General features: G+C 43.4%; 3 protein-coding genes across 3 annotated transcripts; 2 read left to right on the top strand and 1 right to left on the bottom strand.

Annotated features, from left to right (window-relative positions):
* Positions 1–717: 717 nt before the first annotated feature.
* Positions 718–9501, top strand: ppp5c (protein phosphatase 5, catalytic subunit; the record flags this gene model as incomplete). Its single annotated transcript, XM_084466650.1, has 13 exons — positions 718–814; positions 2076–2317; positions 3137–3284; positions 3719–3840; positions 3943–4008; positions 4511–4609; positions 4734–4839; positions 6424–6566; positions 6769–6856; positions 6947–6987; positions 7222–7400; positions 7934–8015; positions 8163–9501. 13 exons carry the CDS (start codon positions 718–720, stop codon positions 8223–8225), a joined length of 1476 nt encoding a protein of 491 aa, XP_084322776.1. The 3' UTR covers positions 8226–9501.
* Positions 9502–9747: 246 nt separating this feature from the next.
* Positions 9748–12861, top strand: LOC311342627 (THAP domain-containing protein 5-like). The gene is made up of 5 exons (XM_084467487.1): positions 9748–9837; positions 10563–10746; positions 10841–11604; positions 11957–12146; positions 12355–12861. Exons 1-5 carry the CDS (start codon positions 9764–9766, stop codon positions 12466–12468), a joined length of 1326 nt encoding a protein of 441 aa, XP_084323613.1. The 5' UTR covers positions 9748–9763; the 3' UTR covers positions 12469–12861.
* A 4963-nt stretch (positions 12862–17824) lies between these two features.
* Positions 17825–19513, bottom strand: LOC311342536 (claudin-3). Its single transcript, XM_084467364.1, has one exon. The coding sequence runs from the start codon at positions 19307–19309 to the stop codon at positions 18662–18664; it is 648 nt and encodes a 215-aa protein (XP_084323490.1). The 5' UTR covers positions 19310–19513; the 3' UTR covers positions 17825–18661.
* Positions 19514–19934: the final 421 nt, after the last annotated feature.

The following is a 19934-nucleotide window of genomic DNA, read 5'->3' as shown; positions in this document are numbered from 1 at the left end:
TGTTGATGTCGATACCGGCACCTGCCAATTTCTTACCCATATTCCATGACGTGGCGGTAAGGGACCCAAAGACGCTACCGTTACATCCTCAAACTTTAGGGCATTTGGAGGGAGACCATGAAATGACTACAACCAAACATTTCTGGAATATTACTATTAGATATTTAAAAAGACATTCCCATATGACTCATTTTTGTAATATGCAACTAATGAGGTGGTTATTTCATATTCGTCACAACTACAACATTTCTCTGGCTAACCTCACAGTAAATCAAGGCGCTTCAAGGCCGTGGCCCAAAAGGCGCAATGCCTTGAGACTTATACTGCCCCCTGTTGGGTGACAACTATCAGTGACTATCCTACTTATTGTGCGGATGCTTTTTAAACCTTGAATGTATACGAATTTTTAGCGAACAGCTTTTCGAAAATTACAAAAATAAACACATTTTAAAGCAATAATTGCTATTTTCCATAACGGTCACGGACGCGGTGTGACTGAAATAATAATGCGCCATGCTAATTCGTACTTATAATTCGCTAATAATTTGTACTTTTGTCTTTTCTTACACACAGCTGACTTCAATACATACAATAATACATATTTATTATGTATTCTACCATTCATGCTGGCAGACGGATCCATCCATGTGCCTTCAAAATACTTTATGAAAAGAAAGCATCGCTTTGCGACGGTTTTGCGACTGCAGTGCGCAGCCAATGGCGCACAGAGCGGTAAACGGCAGTGTGGAGAAGATGGCGGAGGAAGATAAAAGTGCAGAGCTACTCAAGGAGAAGGCCAACAATTACTTCAAAGGTAACAGCCAGTATCTCTGACAAGTGCATGTCTCACAAGAAACGTGGCTATTGGACTAAGTGTATACGAACGATTCAGAAGATGATCCGTTTGCTTCTGATGCCCCTTAGCGCTTAAACCGAAGCCGTGCTGCTAGCGTTAAGCTAAGCTCGCTAGCGCTGAATCCCATTCATTTGATGCTAACAAGTGCTAACGTGTTTTCATGCCGTCACGCATGCCGTGGACGGTGGCCTGCTACTGGTTTAATCGTTGGTTGTTTTCTTTCTTATGCACCGACGTTTAAGTAAATTCCGTCGTTTGGGTTTGAACCATGTTTCCGTGTTGTCTGACTAAGAAAGTTAACCCAAGTGTCGGGTCAAGACAACCTCCTAGAAGATTCTGTCTGCGGGCACATGGGAGAACAAGTCAGCAATCTGGACTACATCCAGTGCACTTGGCAATAATATCGTCTAAGGACTTGCACGTTGACAGTTAAACAGTGTATTTCTCATTTCTCAAAAGCCCATATTTCGCAATGTATCACGTCCTCAATGTTGCTGTTGGGAGGTTAATGTTGAATAACTTTTAACAATGCGGCGCGCATTATCACATGTAATACCTTACTCACTCATATAAAGTTGCTATATAAAGTTTAGGCAGATTGTCTATCCGCCGTCTTAAACATCCACATAATACAGGTTAAATTTGTTCAATGAAATTATGAAACCAATAACGTTATTCTGTCATGGCCTTATTGTAGAATAAACGAGCACGATGGATGTTGTTGCACAGCAGGCTCACCTACGGTGGTCTCTTGCAATTTCTGCTGATTTGAAACTGGTCCAGGAGAAAGTAGGGATGAGTGCACTTCTGTCTGAGGATGAGCGTACAGATATTTTTGGCAGCACAACACACCAAATACTTGATTACTTAATTTGAATATTAACGACCCACATATACATGCAAAGGCAGCAGTAGGTGATTTCATTTCGATGTTCGTAGACGCGATGTATTATTAAATGGTGACTCAAGCCCCAAAAATAACAGTTAACAATGTGGACTCTGTCACTGTCACATCTTTCAAAATGTCTCTCAAGGTATTCACATACCTACTCTAAATTTTCTCCATGCATAAATTGCTGTGAAAGCTTTTTTCGAATTTCAACGTACTGTATGACTTATAATAATAATAAACTTATTATTAAAAGCCTCTACCCTCAATGACGACCTGAACAAAAGCATGCATACTAACATAAACAGCCATGTCTTTCGTTCTTTGCAGACAAAGACTATGAGAATGCCATCAAGTACTACTCGGAGGCTGTGGAGGTCAATCCCACCAATGCTGTCTACTACAGCAACCGAAGCCTGGCATACCTGCGCACAGAGTGCTATGGCTATGCCCTGGCGGATGCTACTAAGGCCCTGGAGATAGACAAGAACTACATCAAGGGCTACTACCGCAGAGCCACCTCCAACATGGCGCTGGGCAAGTTCAAGGCTGCGCTCAAGGACTATGAGACGGTGGGTCAAGCTGAAACTTGAACTGGCATCCTCTGATGATGTGTGCAATATACATACTAAACTGAGACGGGCTGGGCCATGCAAGCCCCCCTTTCTTTTAAAAGATTATCCTTTCTTTTGATTCCACACAACTAGTCCATTATGAAAATGGAATAAACAAAATCTTGACCTGTAACAATACTGTTCCAGTTTGTATCCTAATCTTCACATTCCACAATTGGCATTCATCAGACGTGTTAAGATTTACACCTTGTGATCATTTGGCTTGCCATGCTCCATCTGTGGCTGTGTCGTCACGCGGTTGGATCTCCTCATGCCCCAAGCTGCCAAGACCCGAGATTACCCCTGTAATCCACAGATGATGATCCATGTCTGACGGCACCCATACCACAGCTAATAAGCTGCCTATAGTTCTGGTCGCATCTCAGGATGTATAAATATAGCAGGCTTATGGCATCAAAGTGCCCCCCAGCATAACGGCAGGCCTAGTGAGAATTTGGAAAGTTATTGGCAGGCACACAATGCATTAATTTGTATTAATAGAGCTTTGTGATGACACTAGGCCCACAATTATCCAAATGGTGTTATGTGTGGAGGGGACTGATATCAATGGTCGTCCTCCCCTATATGTTAAGAATTGTTAAACATGTGCATTGCTGTAGGGATAGTAAAATGCCATAATCCCTTAATGCTCCCTAATGAGCTGTATCTGAATTAAATGTAAACTGCCTCATTTGCATAAAAGTGTGGATTAGCACCGGCCCAGTGTGCAGTAGCCTATGAATTTTGAACGTGTTGTTTCCATTTCCTTGTTTTTAGGTAGTCAAAGTTCGACCCAATGATAAGGACGCAAAGATGAAGTACCAGGAGTGTAACAAGATTGTGAAACAGAAGGCCTTTGAGAGAGCCATCGCCAGCGATGAGACAAAAAAATCAGTTGTGGACTCTCTAGATATAGAAAACATGAGTAAGTCTGGTTCCATGTTCCTATATAAGCGTTTCACATGTACAAATATGGTGGCCCGTATTGTAGCATAAGTTTCTAAAAAAGTTTCTAAGGAAACTTGGTACTTATTTGTATAAATGATGAATGATCAATGAATTATCTAAATTATATCTTTGTGTGGTACCCACTTAAGATCGATGGGAAGTTTGAATCCACTGTGTTGTTGGATTTTCGGATATGATTGGTTCGGTTTCAGCATGATTGATTCAGACTTGGGAGGTACTGATGCGCTATGGTGCGAGCAGTTTGTGTTTTGTTTTCTGGTGGTTCACAATGCTCCGGGTTCATTGCATCAAAAAATAAGGTATTTTATTGAATGTGATTTACACGCATTGATCCATTTTTCTTTCATTGTCATGATGAACTAATGGGTGAGGCTTTAACTTCTATTGCAGCCATTGAGGACGAGTACACTGGGCCCAAGCTTGAAGATGGGAAGGTCACGGCAAAGTTCATGAACGAAATGGTGGACTGGTTCAAGGACCAAAAGAAAATACACAGGAAATGTGCTTATCAGGTAAACCCTTGTTGAAATTATTGAAAATACCCTACCATTGCAATTAGATATAAACAATTTATTTACATATGATTTATTATTTATAATAATATCTAATTTCAGATATTGATCTCAGCTAAGGACCTTCTCTCAAAACTTCCAAGTTTGGTTGAAGTCACATTAAAAGAGGTAAGCTGGTGACGGTTTAAACTTTTTAAAGCAGTAATTCTTTCAGTGGAATCCAAATTTTCCTCAGTAAGATTGAATTCATTCATTAAGATTCCGGAACTCGGTTTGTGATCTTGCGGAAAAAATGTAAAAGAAATTGACTTTTAGAGCCAAATGAAAATGGTGGACGTGCAAGCTATGCAGGCTTTTGCACTAATTTTTTGCACCCTATAGAACTACTAAATAACTATGGGCGAAGTTATGGAGACAGTGTCAAAAACGGACCGTACATGTTGCAGCAGGAGCAACAACCAGCGGTTTATAAACCGGTTTAAGATCGCACACTACTGGACGCCCATCCCTACTATGAAACCATGTTGGTGCAGCAGAAACATGAAGAACGACAACATAGTGTTGTTTAAATGTTTTCTTCCAATACGGTTGCATATATTCTTACTTACTGTGATGTGTCTTTCTATAATGTCGTACTGTTATCTTACTTGTATTCTTTCCCATTCTGCAGACAGAAAAGATAACCATTTGTGGCGATACCCACGGACAGTTCTATGACCTTCTGCACATCTTCGATTTGAATGGTCTCCCATCACCTTCCAACCCCTATGTATCCTTCCTGAATCACACTGCTTCTATTCTAGTGCTACTATTATTTATTAATTTTCTATGAATGCTCTGAAGGGCACATGCCGTAAATTGCAATGTAGGAATGACTTAACGGCAGAACTCAGCTGTTCAATGGAGACTTTGTGGACCGTGGCTCCTTCTCCTTGGAGGTGATTCTCACACTGTTTGGCTACAAGCTTCTCTACCCGCACTGCTTCCACTTGCTTCGAGGTGAGTTAGCGATGTGATGCGTTAGTACGCTCCTGTGCCTCCCACCAGGTTTCTCCTTTTAGATCAGAAGGTTTATCTAAACGATTTTTAAAAAACATTCTCATTCTCTCAAACATTCAACATTTTAATCTTCTTTAGAGGGCTGCTTTACTATACTACACAATGTATTCCAATTCATGAGTTAGATGGAGTCATAGTATAGCTACCTTCACTTCACTTTATGTAACCATGTTACATATAGGTTTTTTAAGGTTCAGCCGTAACAAACAATCAACTTGTTTAATTAAGGGAGAGTGCATCTTGTAATGTCTAGAGTCACTGAAAGCCTTCATATGCTTTCTATTCATAACTTTGTGTTAGTAGGTTAAGCTTGGCCAATAAGACAAAAGGAATTATTAAATCAGCATTATATCTGGCTATCAATTGCCTCAAACTACTTTGACAAGCAGTTACCCTGGGAGATGGAGCCACATAGCCAGCCTGCTTGAGAAGAGCAATTACATCATATTTCATGTTTTTCTTCATAGTCTTAACATATGCCTGTATAGTTTGGGACATTTTTTCAGAGTTAGAAGAAAAATCCACTTTTTACCTTGCCTTTAATCAATTTTTATTTAGTCCAAGCTTTTCACACACAACCATAAAGATATAAAAGCAGGGAAAGAGAAAAAAAACAGGAATTCGATCTGGTATTCAATTGAAGCTTTAAAATCAACAAATCGACTTTCATGTTTCCTAAAGGTAATTTATTCTGCCTCCATACACTGAATAGAGTTGGAGAATAAGGCTAGTTTTCTAATCCTCAGCGGCTAAGTCGCCGCACTTCTTATTTTTAACCAGGTCATTTGCTGTGGTAGCACTAGCTGCCATTTAAGCGCCTTCATTATTAAAGGCTTGGGCCATGTCCTTAAGCACATCACACTGATTGGCTGACTTCAGATCAAATTATCTGGGCAGGACCCCAGATCAGTGGCAGAGAATTTTTAACAAGAGTGAAAAATATTACAGGACTGCTTATATCGAGATACTTATTTCAGAAAGTATATTGATATGGAAACAGTCATAATTGTATACAACCGTGAGATACCGTTCTATCAGGAAAATTGCCTAGACCTGGTGGTCACCACTATGATTGATATAAAGTCGCAATCTCGAAGATCTCCTAAGGTTTTCATTTAAATATAAGTCACTGTTACCAAATGAGGTAACACAATTTGATTGAGACTGTGGCTCACTGATAAAAGCCCTTGCATTTGCAGTGAATTATTATTATTATTATGAATGTTAAGAAATTTGCGCCATGCATTCGAATCACAAGCAAAGCAGTTAGTTATGGGTCTTCCATCACCCAGCAGTGGTACTTCTGACACGGGGAGAGTGGCTCCAACAGCCTTACTCTTCAACTCTGTAACAGCTTGCTGCTGTTTTTTTCGACATAAAGGTTGCCCAAAAGAACAAAAAGGAGATCTTCAAGATTGCGACTTAACCACCAGAGTTCACCACTCTGTCTTGAACTATATGCATAGCAACCAACACAATTAGATAGGTCCAATAGCTAACCACAATGACTGTGTCAACCGGCAGGTAACCACGAGACGGACAACATGAACCAGATGTATGGGTTTGAAGGAGAGATCAAGGCCAAGTACACAGCTCAGATGTTCCAGCTGTTCAGTGAGGTCTTCCAGTGGCTGCCCCTCGCCCAGTGTATCAACGGCAAAGTGCTGGTGAGTCCTGGCTTCTCCTACTGCCCAAAGCCGACACGGAAAGAATCCCAACCCTTGTTACGTTTGTTCCTCACGGTGACGGCATGTTTTTCCTCTCTTGTATTATCTGTATTCAGTCATCATTTTTCTAATAATTGCATGTGTAGCTGTCTGATTTGTTCCATTTGATGCTATTCTTTATGATGTCATCTCCCTGTCCAAGGTGATGCACGGCGGACTGTTCAGTGAAGATGGCGTAACTTTAGATGACCTCAGGAAGATAGAAAGGAACAGACAGCCTCCAGATTCAGGTATTGTCGCCTTCTAGGATTTGGAGTCTGAATAAACCGCAGAATAGAGTGCAGCTCTCTCAATGTGTTGGTTTTTTTTTCCATCCCCAGGCCCGATGTGTGACCTGTTGTGGTCGGACCCCCAGCCCCAGGTTAGTACCTTGTCTCCCAGATCCAGTGGTGTTTTAATACGCTGATGTAGGATTTTGATGTGATCCACTCATCGGGCGCCTAGCTGAATTTTTCTAGCATACTCATGAGTGAAATGGGGAAAAACCCAATTGTAATTGTAGTCTATTTTACATATAATCTGGATTAGTGTGTTCTGTGGCCTGAAATGGATCCATGTATCTTCACCGGTCCACCTTTTGTGCATGTGGTCACAGAACGGACGGTCGGTCAGCAAGCGGGGGGTGAGCTGCCAGTTCGGACCAGACGTGACGGAGCGCTTCCTCACAGAGAACAAGCTGGACTTCATCATCCGCAGCCACGAGGTGAAGCCAGAAGGCTACGAGGTCACCCACAACGGGAAGTGCATCACCGTGTTCTCTGCACCAAACTACTGGTAAGCACACGGATCTATGCATCCATCTGCTGACCTGCACGAGAGAGAGAGAGAGAGAGAGAGAGAGAGAGAGAGAGAGAGAGAGAGAGAGAGAGAGAGAGAGAGAGAGAGAGAGAGAGAGAGAGAGAGAGAGAGAGAGAGAGAGAGAGAGAGAGAGAGAGAGAGAGAGAGAGAGAGAGAGAGAGAGAGAGAGAGAGAGAGAGAGAGAGAGAGAGAGAGAGAGAGAGAGAGACTACTGCTTAGCACATTAGTGGGTTGAGCATTTAGGAACCTGTCAACCACTCACAAAACGTGACAGTGTTGTACAGAAAAATGTGCGAAAACTAGCAATTCTTTTTTTCAGTTACCATGGCAACAAAGGTGTTTTGTTACGGTGCCAATATAAATGAACAGTTGTGAGTTTGACTCCATCCTTTAGAATTGTTTGTATTTGTGGTTTACTGTAATGTTATTTGTCCCAACTCATGTTGTTATGAACAGATTTTTCCCTCAGGATCAAACGTTTCAAATATACATTTTCTTGTCTCTTTCAGTGATCAGATGGGAAATAAAGGCGCCTATATCCACCTCAGGGGATCCGATCTCAAGCCAGAATTTCATCAGTTCACAGCTGTGGTCAGTACATTGCTTATGGTTTCTCCCACTGGTTTGAAATCGGCCCAAACTACAATATCCTAATCGATAATGTCAAAGATGTTGCATGTTGCAGTGTGTTCTTTAGATATTGACTACCTTTCTTTTTTCTTTGCAATTCCCCAACAGCCTCATCCGAACGTCAAGCCCATGGCATACGCCAACTCGCTGATGCAGATGGGGATGATGTAGACGCCATCCTGGACCTCCTGTCACCATGACGACCTCCCACCCAACCAGGGGCAACCCCCCCCAACCAGCCAGCCCCTTCCACCCCTCCAGCGCTTTAACCGAAACCCCCACACCACCCCACCCCTCCCATCGGTCCTCCGCGAGTCGGGCTCAGTTTGGGGAAACGCAGGGCGGCTGCTGAGATGAGGGTGGGGGGGGGGGGAAGAGATCACTTAGACCAGTCCCGTCAGTAATAGGACAATTCTCACACCAATGAAAACTGAGGAAGGAAAAAAACGAAACAAAATTGAAACTCTTATTTGCTCACCCATGCGTTTGTATGACTGGGCAGACTCGACACTACCCATTGTTAGTTCCCATCTGGCCATGTTTAAGGCCAGACTGATGTGTACTCCTCAATGGATGGCATAGGGTAGCTGGTGTGTTACCAAAGATCTGGGCTGAATTGATTGTTAGATTTAATGTGAGGAGCAGGAGCTGATTCTACCTCAGATGAGGAGGAGCAGCTGGTTCTACCTCAGACGAGGAGGAGCAGCTGGTTCTACCTCAGACGAGGAGGAGGAGCAGCAGCTGATCCTACCTCAGACGAGGAGGAGCAGCAGCTGATCCTACCTCAGGAGAAGGAGCAGCAGCTGATCCTACCTCAGGAGAAGGAGCAGCAGCTGATCCTACCTCAGACGAGGAGGAGCAGCGGCCGTGTTTAGACACAAGGTATCTAAAGGAACAGGAGGAGTTAGGCGAGAGCTACATTTTGATGGTAATTAATATTTTTTCAAAAGTTGATTGATAAAATTGCATATTTTTATTTTTGCAAAAAAAAGAGGCTGAATTTGGATCTGTGGTCTCAGAAGATTCTGACTGCGGTCCGTTGTATTAAGTCCCCAGAGGCTCTTGCTATTGGTTGAATGTTTAGCTGGCGCCAACATATAACTGATTCAATGAGTTTTGCACTGCTTCCTACTCAGGAAGGTCCTACTGCTCTCCTGTTCATTCTGTCTTCGGTGCCGCGCATCCACCGGGGGTCCATCTAGCTTCGGTCTATCAAACACCGCTGGCACTCCTGTCCGCAAATATGTCAAAGTGACTAGTCGGCCCATTGTGTCCCATTTCTTCAATACACACCGACGTCTCTTGAAACGCACAGTTACCACCCCCAGACGCCCCTCAACCTTTTTAGATAAGATACACTGACGTGTATGTATATATACTGTATCATGAAAAATATTCCGTGTACATGTTTGGAGAGTTATTGAATAAAAAAAAATCGTCCAGTGATTTTTAGAAAGAAGTTTTGGTCTTTATTTGCTCATTTGGGTTATTTAACTTATGCTGAAATATATACATTATAAACTACTGTCTGACGTGAAAATGCGACGGAGCCTTTAAAAACAATGGTCGCACCTGTTTTACGTCACCGACACGCTTGTTTTGCGTCAACAGCTGATCGTCAGCGCTGCGCCACATGTTGATAAAGCACGCTACCTTGGCATCACCTTGTTCTCAATGTTTGAGTAGTACTAGGCAACAAACCACCAGAGATGCCCAAATACTGTTCTGTTCCCAGTTGTAAACCTGACGCTACAAACGAGCACAAAAGGAAAAGCTATTATAAGTGAGTACAAACCTAACGTTTACTTTCCTTGATGCATTGCTTGAGTTGTTTAAATGTTGTATTTGCCCTGGCAGTGGTGCAGTAGAGTAATGTGTTGTTGGATACTTGAATATTCTTTCGCTGCGTATTTCGATTTTGTGGTAAGCCTAGTCTCATAAGCGTTATTTCATGGGATGTTATGCCCTCTCTGACATTGTAATTAAGGCAGTGCATGTCCCTGTTCTAAACATTTAGATCATATTTAATAATCCGGTTATTTTCACGTCCATTGTGGAAATGTCTATAAATGTTATGCTGAAAGTTTGGGTCGTTCATTCTATAGTTAGTTGTATTTATCCCATTTGAACGAGCTTGAAAACGGCAATGCCGAATTAGTCAGTAAAGCTTAAATGGACGCAATATTGTTATTTGGCCTGTAGATGGCTCTAGTGACCATCTGTCGTGAACTGTAGAGGCCTCTATTGAATGATTCTGATGATTGAATTAGATACGGTCATTAAATGAGACGAAAAGGGATTGCACTTTCTGCATTGTTGTCATGACTTTACTTAAGGGTTTTTGTATTATGACCTTTTATACTGAATGACATTTACAGTCTATTATTAACCTCTGATCATGGTATGCAGACTGTGGGTAATTTCGCCACTGCAATATTTCAGTATTAACTAGGGCCCATCTCCCATATTTTCAAAATGTCTAAATATGCAATCTTTATCTTGTTAAAGGTTCCCTCTACACGACTATGAACGGCTACAACAGTGGTTGAGAAACATGGGTCGTGAAGGCTGGATGCCGTCTCAACATCAATATATCTGCCACGAACATTTCACAGAGTCCTGCTTCAAGGTATCGTGGGGTATTCGTTACCTTGAGCACAATGCTGTTCCAACCGTCTTCAAGGCATCAGAGGTAGGCTATTATACGATCTCCTTAGCAGAAACTTACTTGCCTTTCATAGTTCAAACACTGTCATATTTGTTGACATTGCACATCTCTGTTCTAGAAACGAAAAGATGTGGAGCTTGACGAGAAGAAGTGTAAATATCGGCGAAGTAACAGAAATCTGAGGATACCTTTACCGGAATTTTCGGAAGACACCGAGCGGAACAATATCATGGATACACTGCACTTTTATGACATGAACGTAGAACCCTCCCAGTCCGAAACAACCCTATTGGTCGAGGCCCACGAGTACCCAGAATCACTTGGGTTTTTTAAAAACGACCCACCAGCGGAGACCTTTGATATGCATGCTGTCCTGTACCACACAGTGGAGGGCTTGCCCTGTCTCGACACAGAGGGGAATGCAGAAGTCCTCGTTGTGTCAGACTTCTCTGGAGATGAAGTGCAAGATCAACCGCTCAATGGATTCACAAACGGTCCCGAGCTTCCCATAGCAGACTCCACACTCGCCCAGATTGAGAAGTCCTCTCCCTGTCTGGCCATCAAACATGTCACCTCCGGTGGGACGGATGAGTACTCAATGGCCGACCAAGATCAAGTCACCCAAGTCATTGCCTACTTTGAGACAATCCCAAACGTGTTGGCCGTTAACGGCCAGTTCAGTCTCTCCCCCCCCGAAACGGTGTTGTCCTCAGCTCTCGGCTTCAAGCCCATCGCCTCCACCGTCCCCATTGTCTCCAAGTATCTGCTCCCCCTCCCCACTCCTCTGGGGACCGGAGTGGAGAAAATGGATGCAGTAGAAGACAACGGAGCGAAGCCGACTGTTGACTGCAGTACGAAGGAAAAACAGCTGGAGGAACACTGGTAGGTTGTGTTTTATCGTGAAAAAATGTGTGCCCTGGATGTTCTCCATCACTCATCTCTGAAACCATATCAGGGAAGCAGAAAACGTGTGGAATAGGGTTCCTGCAGATGAGCAGCTCAGACTGGCTGATAGACGAGCTCCAGCTTATAAGAAACAAACTTTCCCTCTCATTTAATTTGGAAATATTGAAAGATTAGATATTTATTTAATTTTATTTATCTGTGTGACTCATGATTGCTCATTAAGTCCTTTGTACAGTTGCCCTTATTTTAAATCTGTATCTTTGTTTTAAAGTCTACTGCGACCCCCCCCACCTCCCCAAATAAATCATCTCGTCTCCTCTTCGTCCAGCTACTTTCGCAGCAGCCGGCTGAACAAGGAGCAGCTGGAGGCGGTGGTGTCAGAGCTCCAGAGGAAGGTGAAGGTGCTGCAGCAGCGCCACCGCAGACATCTGGACAAGCTGCTGGGCCTGGAGTCCACAGTGAGCCAGCTGCGCCAGGACAACCTGCTCCACGAGGAGCGGCTGCAGCTGCTGGAGAAGGTGGGCACGGGCAGGGCCACGTCCGGGGAAGCGCGCATGCATCACCTAAAAAAATGTGATTGGCCGATGTTGACCCTTGAATTTCCAAGAGTGAAGTATGTTATTTTAGTGGATGAGTTTGTATTCAAAGAGACGTTGGTACTGATAATAAAGACCCCCTTTGACTCTCTCCCTGTCCTCCCCCCTTCCTCCCTCTTTCCCAAACCAGGCTTATTTACAGACCAGTGCAGCTGTTTCCGACGCCGGGGAAACCGTGGCGATCGTCTATGAAGATGACAGCGGTGCTTTCTTTCAAAGTCCTTTAAGTGATGAAGATGAATGAAGAAGATTCACAGGGGTTCGAACACTACAGACCATGATGTTTGTGTTTGACTGTTAAAAACCGGCTTGAATAATGAACACTGTCTATAATGAAATGCTCGCTAGTTTCCCACATGACTTTAAACCTCTTCTAGGATTTGAATGAAATAGATTAGTTTTGTTTTTAGGGGTACATTTCCACTAATATGGTAATAATCTAGGGATTCTTTCTTTTTGAGTTTGTCATAAAAATATTGGATGGTTTGTTTGTTTTGGAAAATGAAATTCTGTGTTTGTTGGTAATAATTAAATTTAAGGTTGAGCAAATCATATCATTTTTATTTAGGTATTTCTTTGCTGATTCTTGTGGGACCCCTGTTCTTTGCTTTGTACTACCTGGAACCATGTGATATAATCCCTGTTTCATCCTTCCATTTCAGAGATTAAAGCCTTCTTTCTTCCAATTCCAATCACTAAGCAATTCATGAATTCTTTGTCACTCAAGAAAAAAAGCATCCTTTTTAACTATACAGGATTATCTTAATTAAAAACAACAAGCCTACTGTCTGGAATGAAACTGCTGTGTGGTGAGGATTACTAAATCATCGTCCCAACTAAAAATTTGATAATTGAATGATCCTCAAGGGAAACGTATTATAACCAATCTCATGCACGTGACATCAAGGGTTGGGCCCGATCCACTACTCTGTCTGTCCACCAGATGGTGGTGACTATCAAAACCGTGTTAACATGCCTCCGGTGAAACCATCCAGTATGCACAGGAACTAGGAAGGAGAGCATTTGCAATCACACGCCTCACAAAAATAGAGAATTAAACTTAATTGAGCAAGTTAGTAGTAGTAGTAGTAGCAGCAGCAGTAGTAGTAGTAGTAGCAGCAAGTAACAATTCTTCCCAAAATTAGTTTCTGTTCATCTCGTCGTTGGAATATCTATATTAATGACTCAAACCCCAGAGTTTGTGTTCAGGATCTTTTTAACTAAATAGGAAATTAAAAGTGAAATGAGATGTGAACATCAGAGGTCGTACAACACAATGCCTTTAATCCACTGTATATAATATACTGGGCTACGTCTAGGCAAATCAATCAATAAATAAAGTAGTCGATTTATACTAGTAAATCGAACCCAACAGAAGGTTACAAATCTATTTTTGCTAACATTTAATAGCATATCCAGTGAGACGTTATTAGCAGTTAAAAAGTTACATGGTAAGCCTGTAGTTTTCTTCACACATCAAACTAAAGCAGCCATTAGTCTGGACAGAAGGTGAAGATGAACTTTAGAAATGAAAGGGAGGTATCTAATAAAAATAGGAATTCTGCAATCTGGGGCATGACTTCAAAGTGCCTGGGACGCTCAGTATGTTTGGCCTGTATCTACTTCTCTCTGGGCACCTCAGAGACAGTTGCTCTATGATCTTTACACACATGCTTTGTGAACTTGCTTATTTCACGCCAGTTTGAATTCTGTTCTGTGTAATGGTCATGGAAGTTAAACACAAAGGCAATCATTTTGCATTCAAGACTTTGGGTCGTTGGAAGTTTATTGGAAATGTTTTACCCTGCCATATGTTTAGTCATCCAGAAATAAAACCAGTGTTAGGTAAGGAATGTCTGACAATGTTTATCAGAAGCCAGTCTCTACCATAGTTTTTAACAATGAGGTCCGACTAGGTTTTAAGCTTCTGTTTTACACAATTAAAGGGGAATGCAATCCTATGATATGTTGCTATTAACAACCTTTGGTTCTAGTGGTCCTCTTGTTATGGAGGGAATTTTGTTTATGAGATATCTAAGTAGTTGTTGACCGCTATCAAGTCGGAGCCATGTGAATTCTTCCCACTGCCCGGATTTCTCGTTGTGGCATGTAGCCTGTCACACAGGACTCCAGACGAGACCATCTCGTGGCTGGGTCATTGTGAGTCAGGTGCACTGGGGTTTGGGTTTAGACAGAATGCTCCTGGAGTTTCGGTTTCTAGCAGAGTAACAGAGTGCCTCTGTTTAGTCCACTCAGTGTAATGGGAGGGGGATAAAGGACTCTCTCTCTCTCTCTCTCTCTCTCTCTCTCTCTCTCTCTCTCTGCCTCTCTCTCTTCCCCTCCTTCTCATCCCCCCCTCCTCTCCCCCCTTCTCTCTCTCCCTCACACTCCTCTCTCATCTCTGTCTGTCTCACACTTTCTCAATCTGTCTCTCCCTCTCTCTCTACCTCTCTCTCCCATTCCCCTCTCTACCTCTCTCCCTCCCTGTGTCCATCTCTCTCACCCTACCTCTCTCTCCCCCGCCCCCCCCCCCCCCCCCCCCCCTCTGTGTGATGGCTTGGTTACCCGTCTGTCCTTCACATTCCTGGGTGTGGGGCACATGCTCTGTGTTCACCAGACCAAGACAGAGAACTTTTTTCACTCTCATTCCCTGCTTTACCAACCTCTGGGCCTTTTCTGTTTTCCTTACTAAGTGTTTGGCCTTATCAGAAAAAGAATGTCACCCCTCAAAAAAAAAGATTAAAATGAATTGTCATTTCAACAAATATATCCATACAAATTACATTATGGTAAGTCAGTTGAATGGAAGGTACTTTATTATCTCAGCTGTTAAATGACATTCAGCTGTTTCTTACCCCTCCAAATAGACAATTTCAAGTTATAAAATTATTAAAATAAAAAAATAAAAATTATTGTATCTTGGAAAAAACATAACTTCTCCAATATCTAGACGTAAAAACTGAGTGCACAATTTAGTACAAGGATTGATACCAAATACTAAAACTTGACGATTGTGTGAAAGAACCACACAGGAGTCAATGATTAAGCTTAAATAAACTTTTAACCTTCTGGCGAAGAGAACAATAAGAGGGCTCATTTACATACAGAACCTAGGGAGTCCAGGCAATCAGCGGTCAAACGTGCTCAGCTGTGCAGCATAGCAGGCAAGAGATGCTTAATAAGTTACTGCTTACAGCTCCCGGGTTTCTACAGGTTTACATACCTTCTAGAGCAGTGATCCCTCACCGAGTGTAGGAGAACCCTGGGCCTCTTTCTTCTAGAGCAGTGATCCCTCACCGGGTGCAGGAGAACCCTGGGCCTCTTTCTTCTAGAGCAGTGATTCCTCACCGAGTGTAGGAGAACCCTGGGCCTCTTTCTTCTAGAGCAGTGATTCCTCACCGAGTGTAGGAGAACCCTGGGCCTCTTTCCCCTAATGGCCATCTTGGTTCAATCTTGGTTCCATCTTGGCTGTAAATGCTAGCTGGGTGGGGGAATTGAATGAGGAATTTGTCGTTCAGCAGCGTTTTGAACCAAGGTGGATGCTAGGTGAAGAATAGGGGCTGGGGACAGGTTTCAGAAGGGTACCTGGATTTTGCTTTGAGTACCTACAAAACCTACAAAACAAAAATGACTATGTAAAACCATTAATATTTGTTAAGTATAACGTAAGTATGCTATTGGTTGTTTCATTACATTTCAGTCCAGATGTAGCAGTATACGTCAGCTTAATCTATTCTAAACATCTAGGACACTACGTTATTAATATTATGCCATGGAAATGATTTTATATTTGGTGTCGATGTAGGGGTAGTTGAGCCGTAGAGGGCTGTATGCTACGTGAGACACGCTAAACGCTAAACCCTGTTCTAGACCACAGCTTCAGTCCACACTGGGTTATATCAGAGCTACACTGACTATTAGAATGAAATTGATTTGTTTATTATGGTAAATTCCTCAGAGCCAACCATGTAAAGACAAACAAGCACAGATACTTCCCTGGATCAGTGAGAAAAATATACTGAAACAATACTTCCAGTCTTGTAGCTGAACAAATGTTTCATTTGGCACAGACTGATACTTTCGCTCTAAACACTCAAGATCCTCACGAGTAATTTTAGCATACATAAGACGAATATATATATATATATATATATAAGACAAAGTAACATGAAAGATCGATTTTCTATTTCCAAATTTCCAAAGATTGGTAATTATAGGGCATAACATTGAATATGTGATTTGATCACTCAAGATTTGATTGGATCATTTGGAAGGGGTGTGTCTTACTGTGATTAAGGAAAATTCAAATAAGTTTTGCTTGACAAAACTGTGTTCCGTTAGCCTTAGTCGTTAGCCTTAGTCGGCCTGTATGAGGGGAAGCAGAAACGTGAAGTCATGATTGGTTGAAATGTTACACCTCACTTGCCAGTGATGTCATCACAACAAGTTATGTCGACTCAGTTTCATTGACTTACTACACCCTTTTTTATTTATATTTAATCTTTACATTTTTCCCACAGTTCTAAAGAATAATAGCCTTCATACGTGGAATTGAACCAACAAAGGGGAAACACACATGTTCAATTTCAATTATCTGGGATCCCTAATAAAATAATTATTAACTAGCATATATCATTCTTGCGCTAACATTCTATCACAGATGCAGGCCACTGCTTATTCATGGTATAACCCCTGCATCATAAATGGCAGGATTCACACAGGAGTCTCTCGGAAGACTGAGTGGTGGTAGGCACCATTGTCCAGATGTCATGGCCCTTTGTTGGCGGTGACATGGATACGGGACAGTTGGCCGGTGAAGTGTTACCATCTCCTAGGGTGAGTCCCGAACCTGTCGCATATTTACCATAAGGTCCTCATCAATGTTTCAGCCTTGCAGCCTTTGTAATGTTTCCAACACACACACACACACACACACACACACACACACACACACACACACCACTGAAAGGATAAAGTCACACGCAGCAGCAGAATACTGGAAGGCTTTATTATGGTTTGCTGTTGGTCCAGGTTATTATGGGCTTCGCACCGAGAGTTTAGAGAGTGATGGTCTTTTATATAAACATTTATGTAAATGTAACATAATGTCCAGTCATGTTTAATACCAACGTACTTCCAGATTGTTCTACAACAACTGGTGATCTTTAAAAACTATTGTGGAGAGGGGGGCTTCAGGGAGTGGGTCTTCTGTACAAACCCTGACAGGTCTCACCATATTTACAGGATAGCTCTTTAGTATAAATAAACCTAAAGGTGTTTTGACCTCGCCCTGTACTGCACTGTTATCGCGGGGGGTCTACTGTGTTGCGTTCCTGCAGCTAATTGCTCAGAGCGTGTGCGGTTAAGTAGGCGGTAAGGTATCCTGCGGGATAGCATGTCAGCAGGCTATTCTTACACACACCTGTACACGTATCGTGGTCTTGTCATCGGCCTGAGTCAGCAAGGTGTTGCACCTGATGGATTAGCAGATCAGCGCTCACCTCATGATTACAGGTTCAGAGGAGTCACTGGGGGACAGCAGTGAGGTGGTGGAAAACAGACGCAGCCACACAAACTCTTTTTTTTTTTTACAAAAAACAACAACAAAAGTATTTATTGATGGAAACAACTCATGAGTTTTGGATATGTACAGACACACATACACTCACACACGTCATCCTGACCTTCCTTCCCTCGTCCCCTGGGGCACTGACACAGACATGGGTATGACTACGGATCAATAATCAAGGTCCACTTGGTCCATCCACTTATTCTACATTAATCCATACGTACACATCTCAATTACACTGTTTGAGTTTCCTGGATGATGGGACACGGTAAAAAATAAAAAACGACAACTTTAAATGTATTTACAGACTCACAGAACATTAATTTAGCAACACACATTACAATGAGTAGCTGTAAAAAAGTCACAGCAATATCATAAAAAACACTTTTCTTTCCTCAGATTTTGTTTTTGATACTGAAAGACATCGAGATTATGTATGTTCTCTGTTTACAATATAAATGCAATTATTTTTTTATGAAAATAAACAAAAACTGCATCACGTTAATTGTCGAGTTTTGATTGAGCAGAGTTGGATATGTATTTGCTTAATCACCGGTATCAAATGAAAAAAAAGTAAAAGCAGCAAAGTTGCAGCAAACATTGAGTTTGGTTCCTGTCAAAAATGAAGTCGTATTAAAGCATCGTTTTGGCCTGGGGCCAAACGTCAAAGCGATTGCAGACATTCCTAACAGTTCAAAACGTCCACACCAAACCCATCCTCCATCTTGGCGCCCTTTCGGAGTCTGCCCTGGTCCACACTGGACCAGTCTGTCCCCCTTCCTCATCCACCCAGTAGTCTCTTTAAACCACAACCACAACAACAACAACACTTGATACAAAAAACAAAAGTCAACTCAAATCACCGTCTTCACACGTAGTCCTTCCTCTCGAAGCCGGGCGGCGGGGCGGAGCGCGGCGCCGAGTAGGCCATGCGCGACGGGTTGTACCTGGTCTCCGTGGGGGGGCAGGTGCAGCACAGCAGCGCCCCCCCCAGCACCAGCATGGCGGCCGCCGCCCAGCCGATGTACAGCGCAGCGCCCAGCTCCCGGCGCTGGGCGTCGGTGATCAGCGGGTTGTAGAAGTCCCTGATGATGGTGTTGGCCGACCACGACACGGGGATGAGCTGCATGACCCCCGACACGATGAAGAACACCCCGGAGACGATCATCACCTTGGCCTTGGACGCCTCGTCCTCGATGCAGTTGGTGCACTTGGCGCCCGCGATGCCGATGAGCACGGCCAGGATGGCCACCAGGATGGCGATGATGGTGAGGGCGCGCGCCGCCTGCAGGTCCTGGGACAGAGCCAGCATGGAGTCATAGACCTTGCACTGCATCTGGCCCGTGCTCTGCACCACGCAGGTCATCCACAGGCCCTCCCAGATGATCTGCGCCGTCACAATGTTGCTGCCGATGAAGGCCGTCACGCGCCACATGGGCAGCGCGCACGACACGATGGCGATGACCCATCCCAGGATGCACAGGGTGATCCCGATCAGCTCCAGGCCTGCCGACATGGCGTCTGGTCTGCCTGGTCTCCGATTGGTCAGAGGTGTCGGAAGGTCCAGTGGTGGCGGTGGTGGCGGTGGTGGTGTTGGTGGTGGTGGTGGTGGTGTTGTTGGTGGTGGTGGTGGTGGTGGTGGTGGTGGAGGTGGTGGTGGTGGTGGTGGATGGGGAAGCAAGCGACGAGTCAGCTAGTAGAGAGGGAAGCCTGGTTTTGTCTGTGCGCTGTCCATGATCTGCCTGCTGGACTCCACTGTGCTAACTTTATAGGTAGATCAGGTAAAAGGGGCAAGGCTTCAGGTGGTGACGTCACAGCAAGGGGAGAGAGAGTATGCTTTCATGGAACTGGGAGGCTCTCTGCTATCAGCTTACTGAGACTGGACAAAGGAATTGACTCCTTCCTGCGCTGGCTATTGCTCTAACTATAGCAGACAGGGCTGGAGGAATATGATGACGTTGTATTCCTCGTGTCCAGGAGGGTGCTTAGTTAGTCTTTTCAGGTTATATGTTCTAGAGAAGTTAGTGTATTTTTCTGCGGACATTTGTTTTCCCCTGTATTTGAGAGGATCTGTGTGTTTTGGCCCCAGAGACACAGTGCCGCCCTGTCCTCCGATTGGATAGTTGTTGATGTCTGTTGCG

The sequence above is a fragment of the Micromesistius poutassou genome, assembly GCF_964030765.1.
Source record: "Micromesistius poutassou genome assembly, chromosome: 4".
Taxonomy (NCBI): Eukaryota; Metazoa; Chordata; class Actinopteri; order Gadiformes; family Gadidae; genus Micromesistius; species Micromesistius poutassou.
Note: the sequence above shows the minus strand (reverse complement) of the source record. Positions and strands in the feature narration are given on the sequence as shown.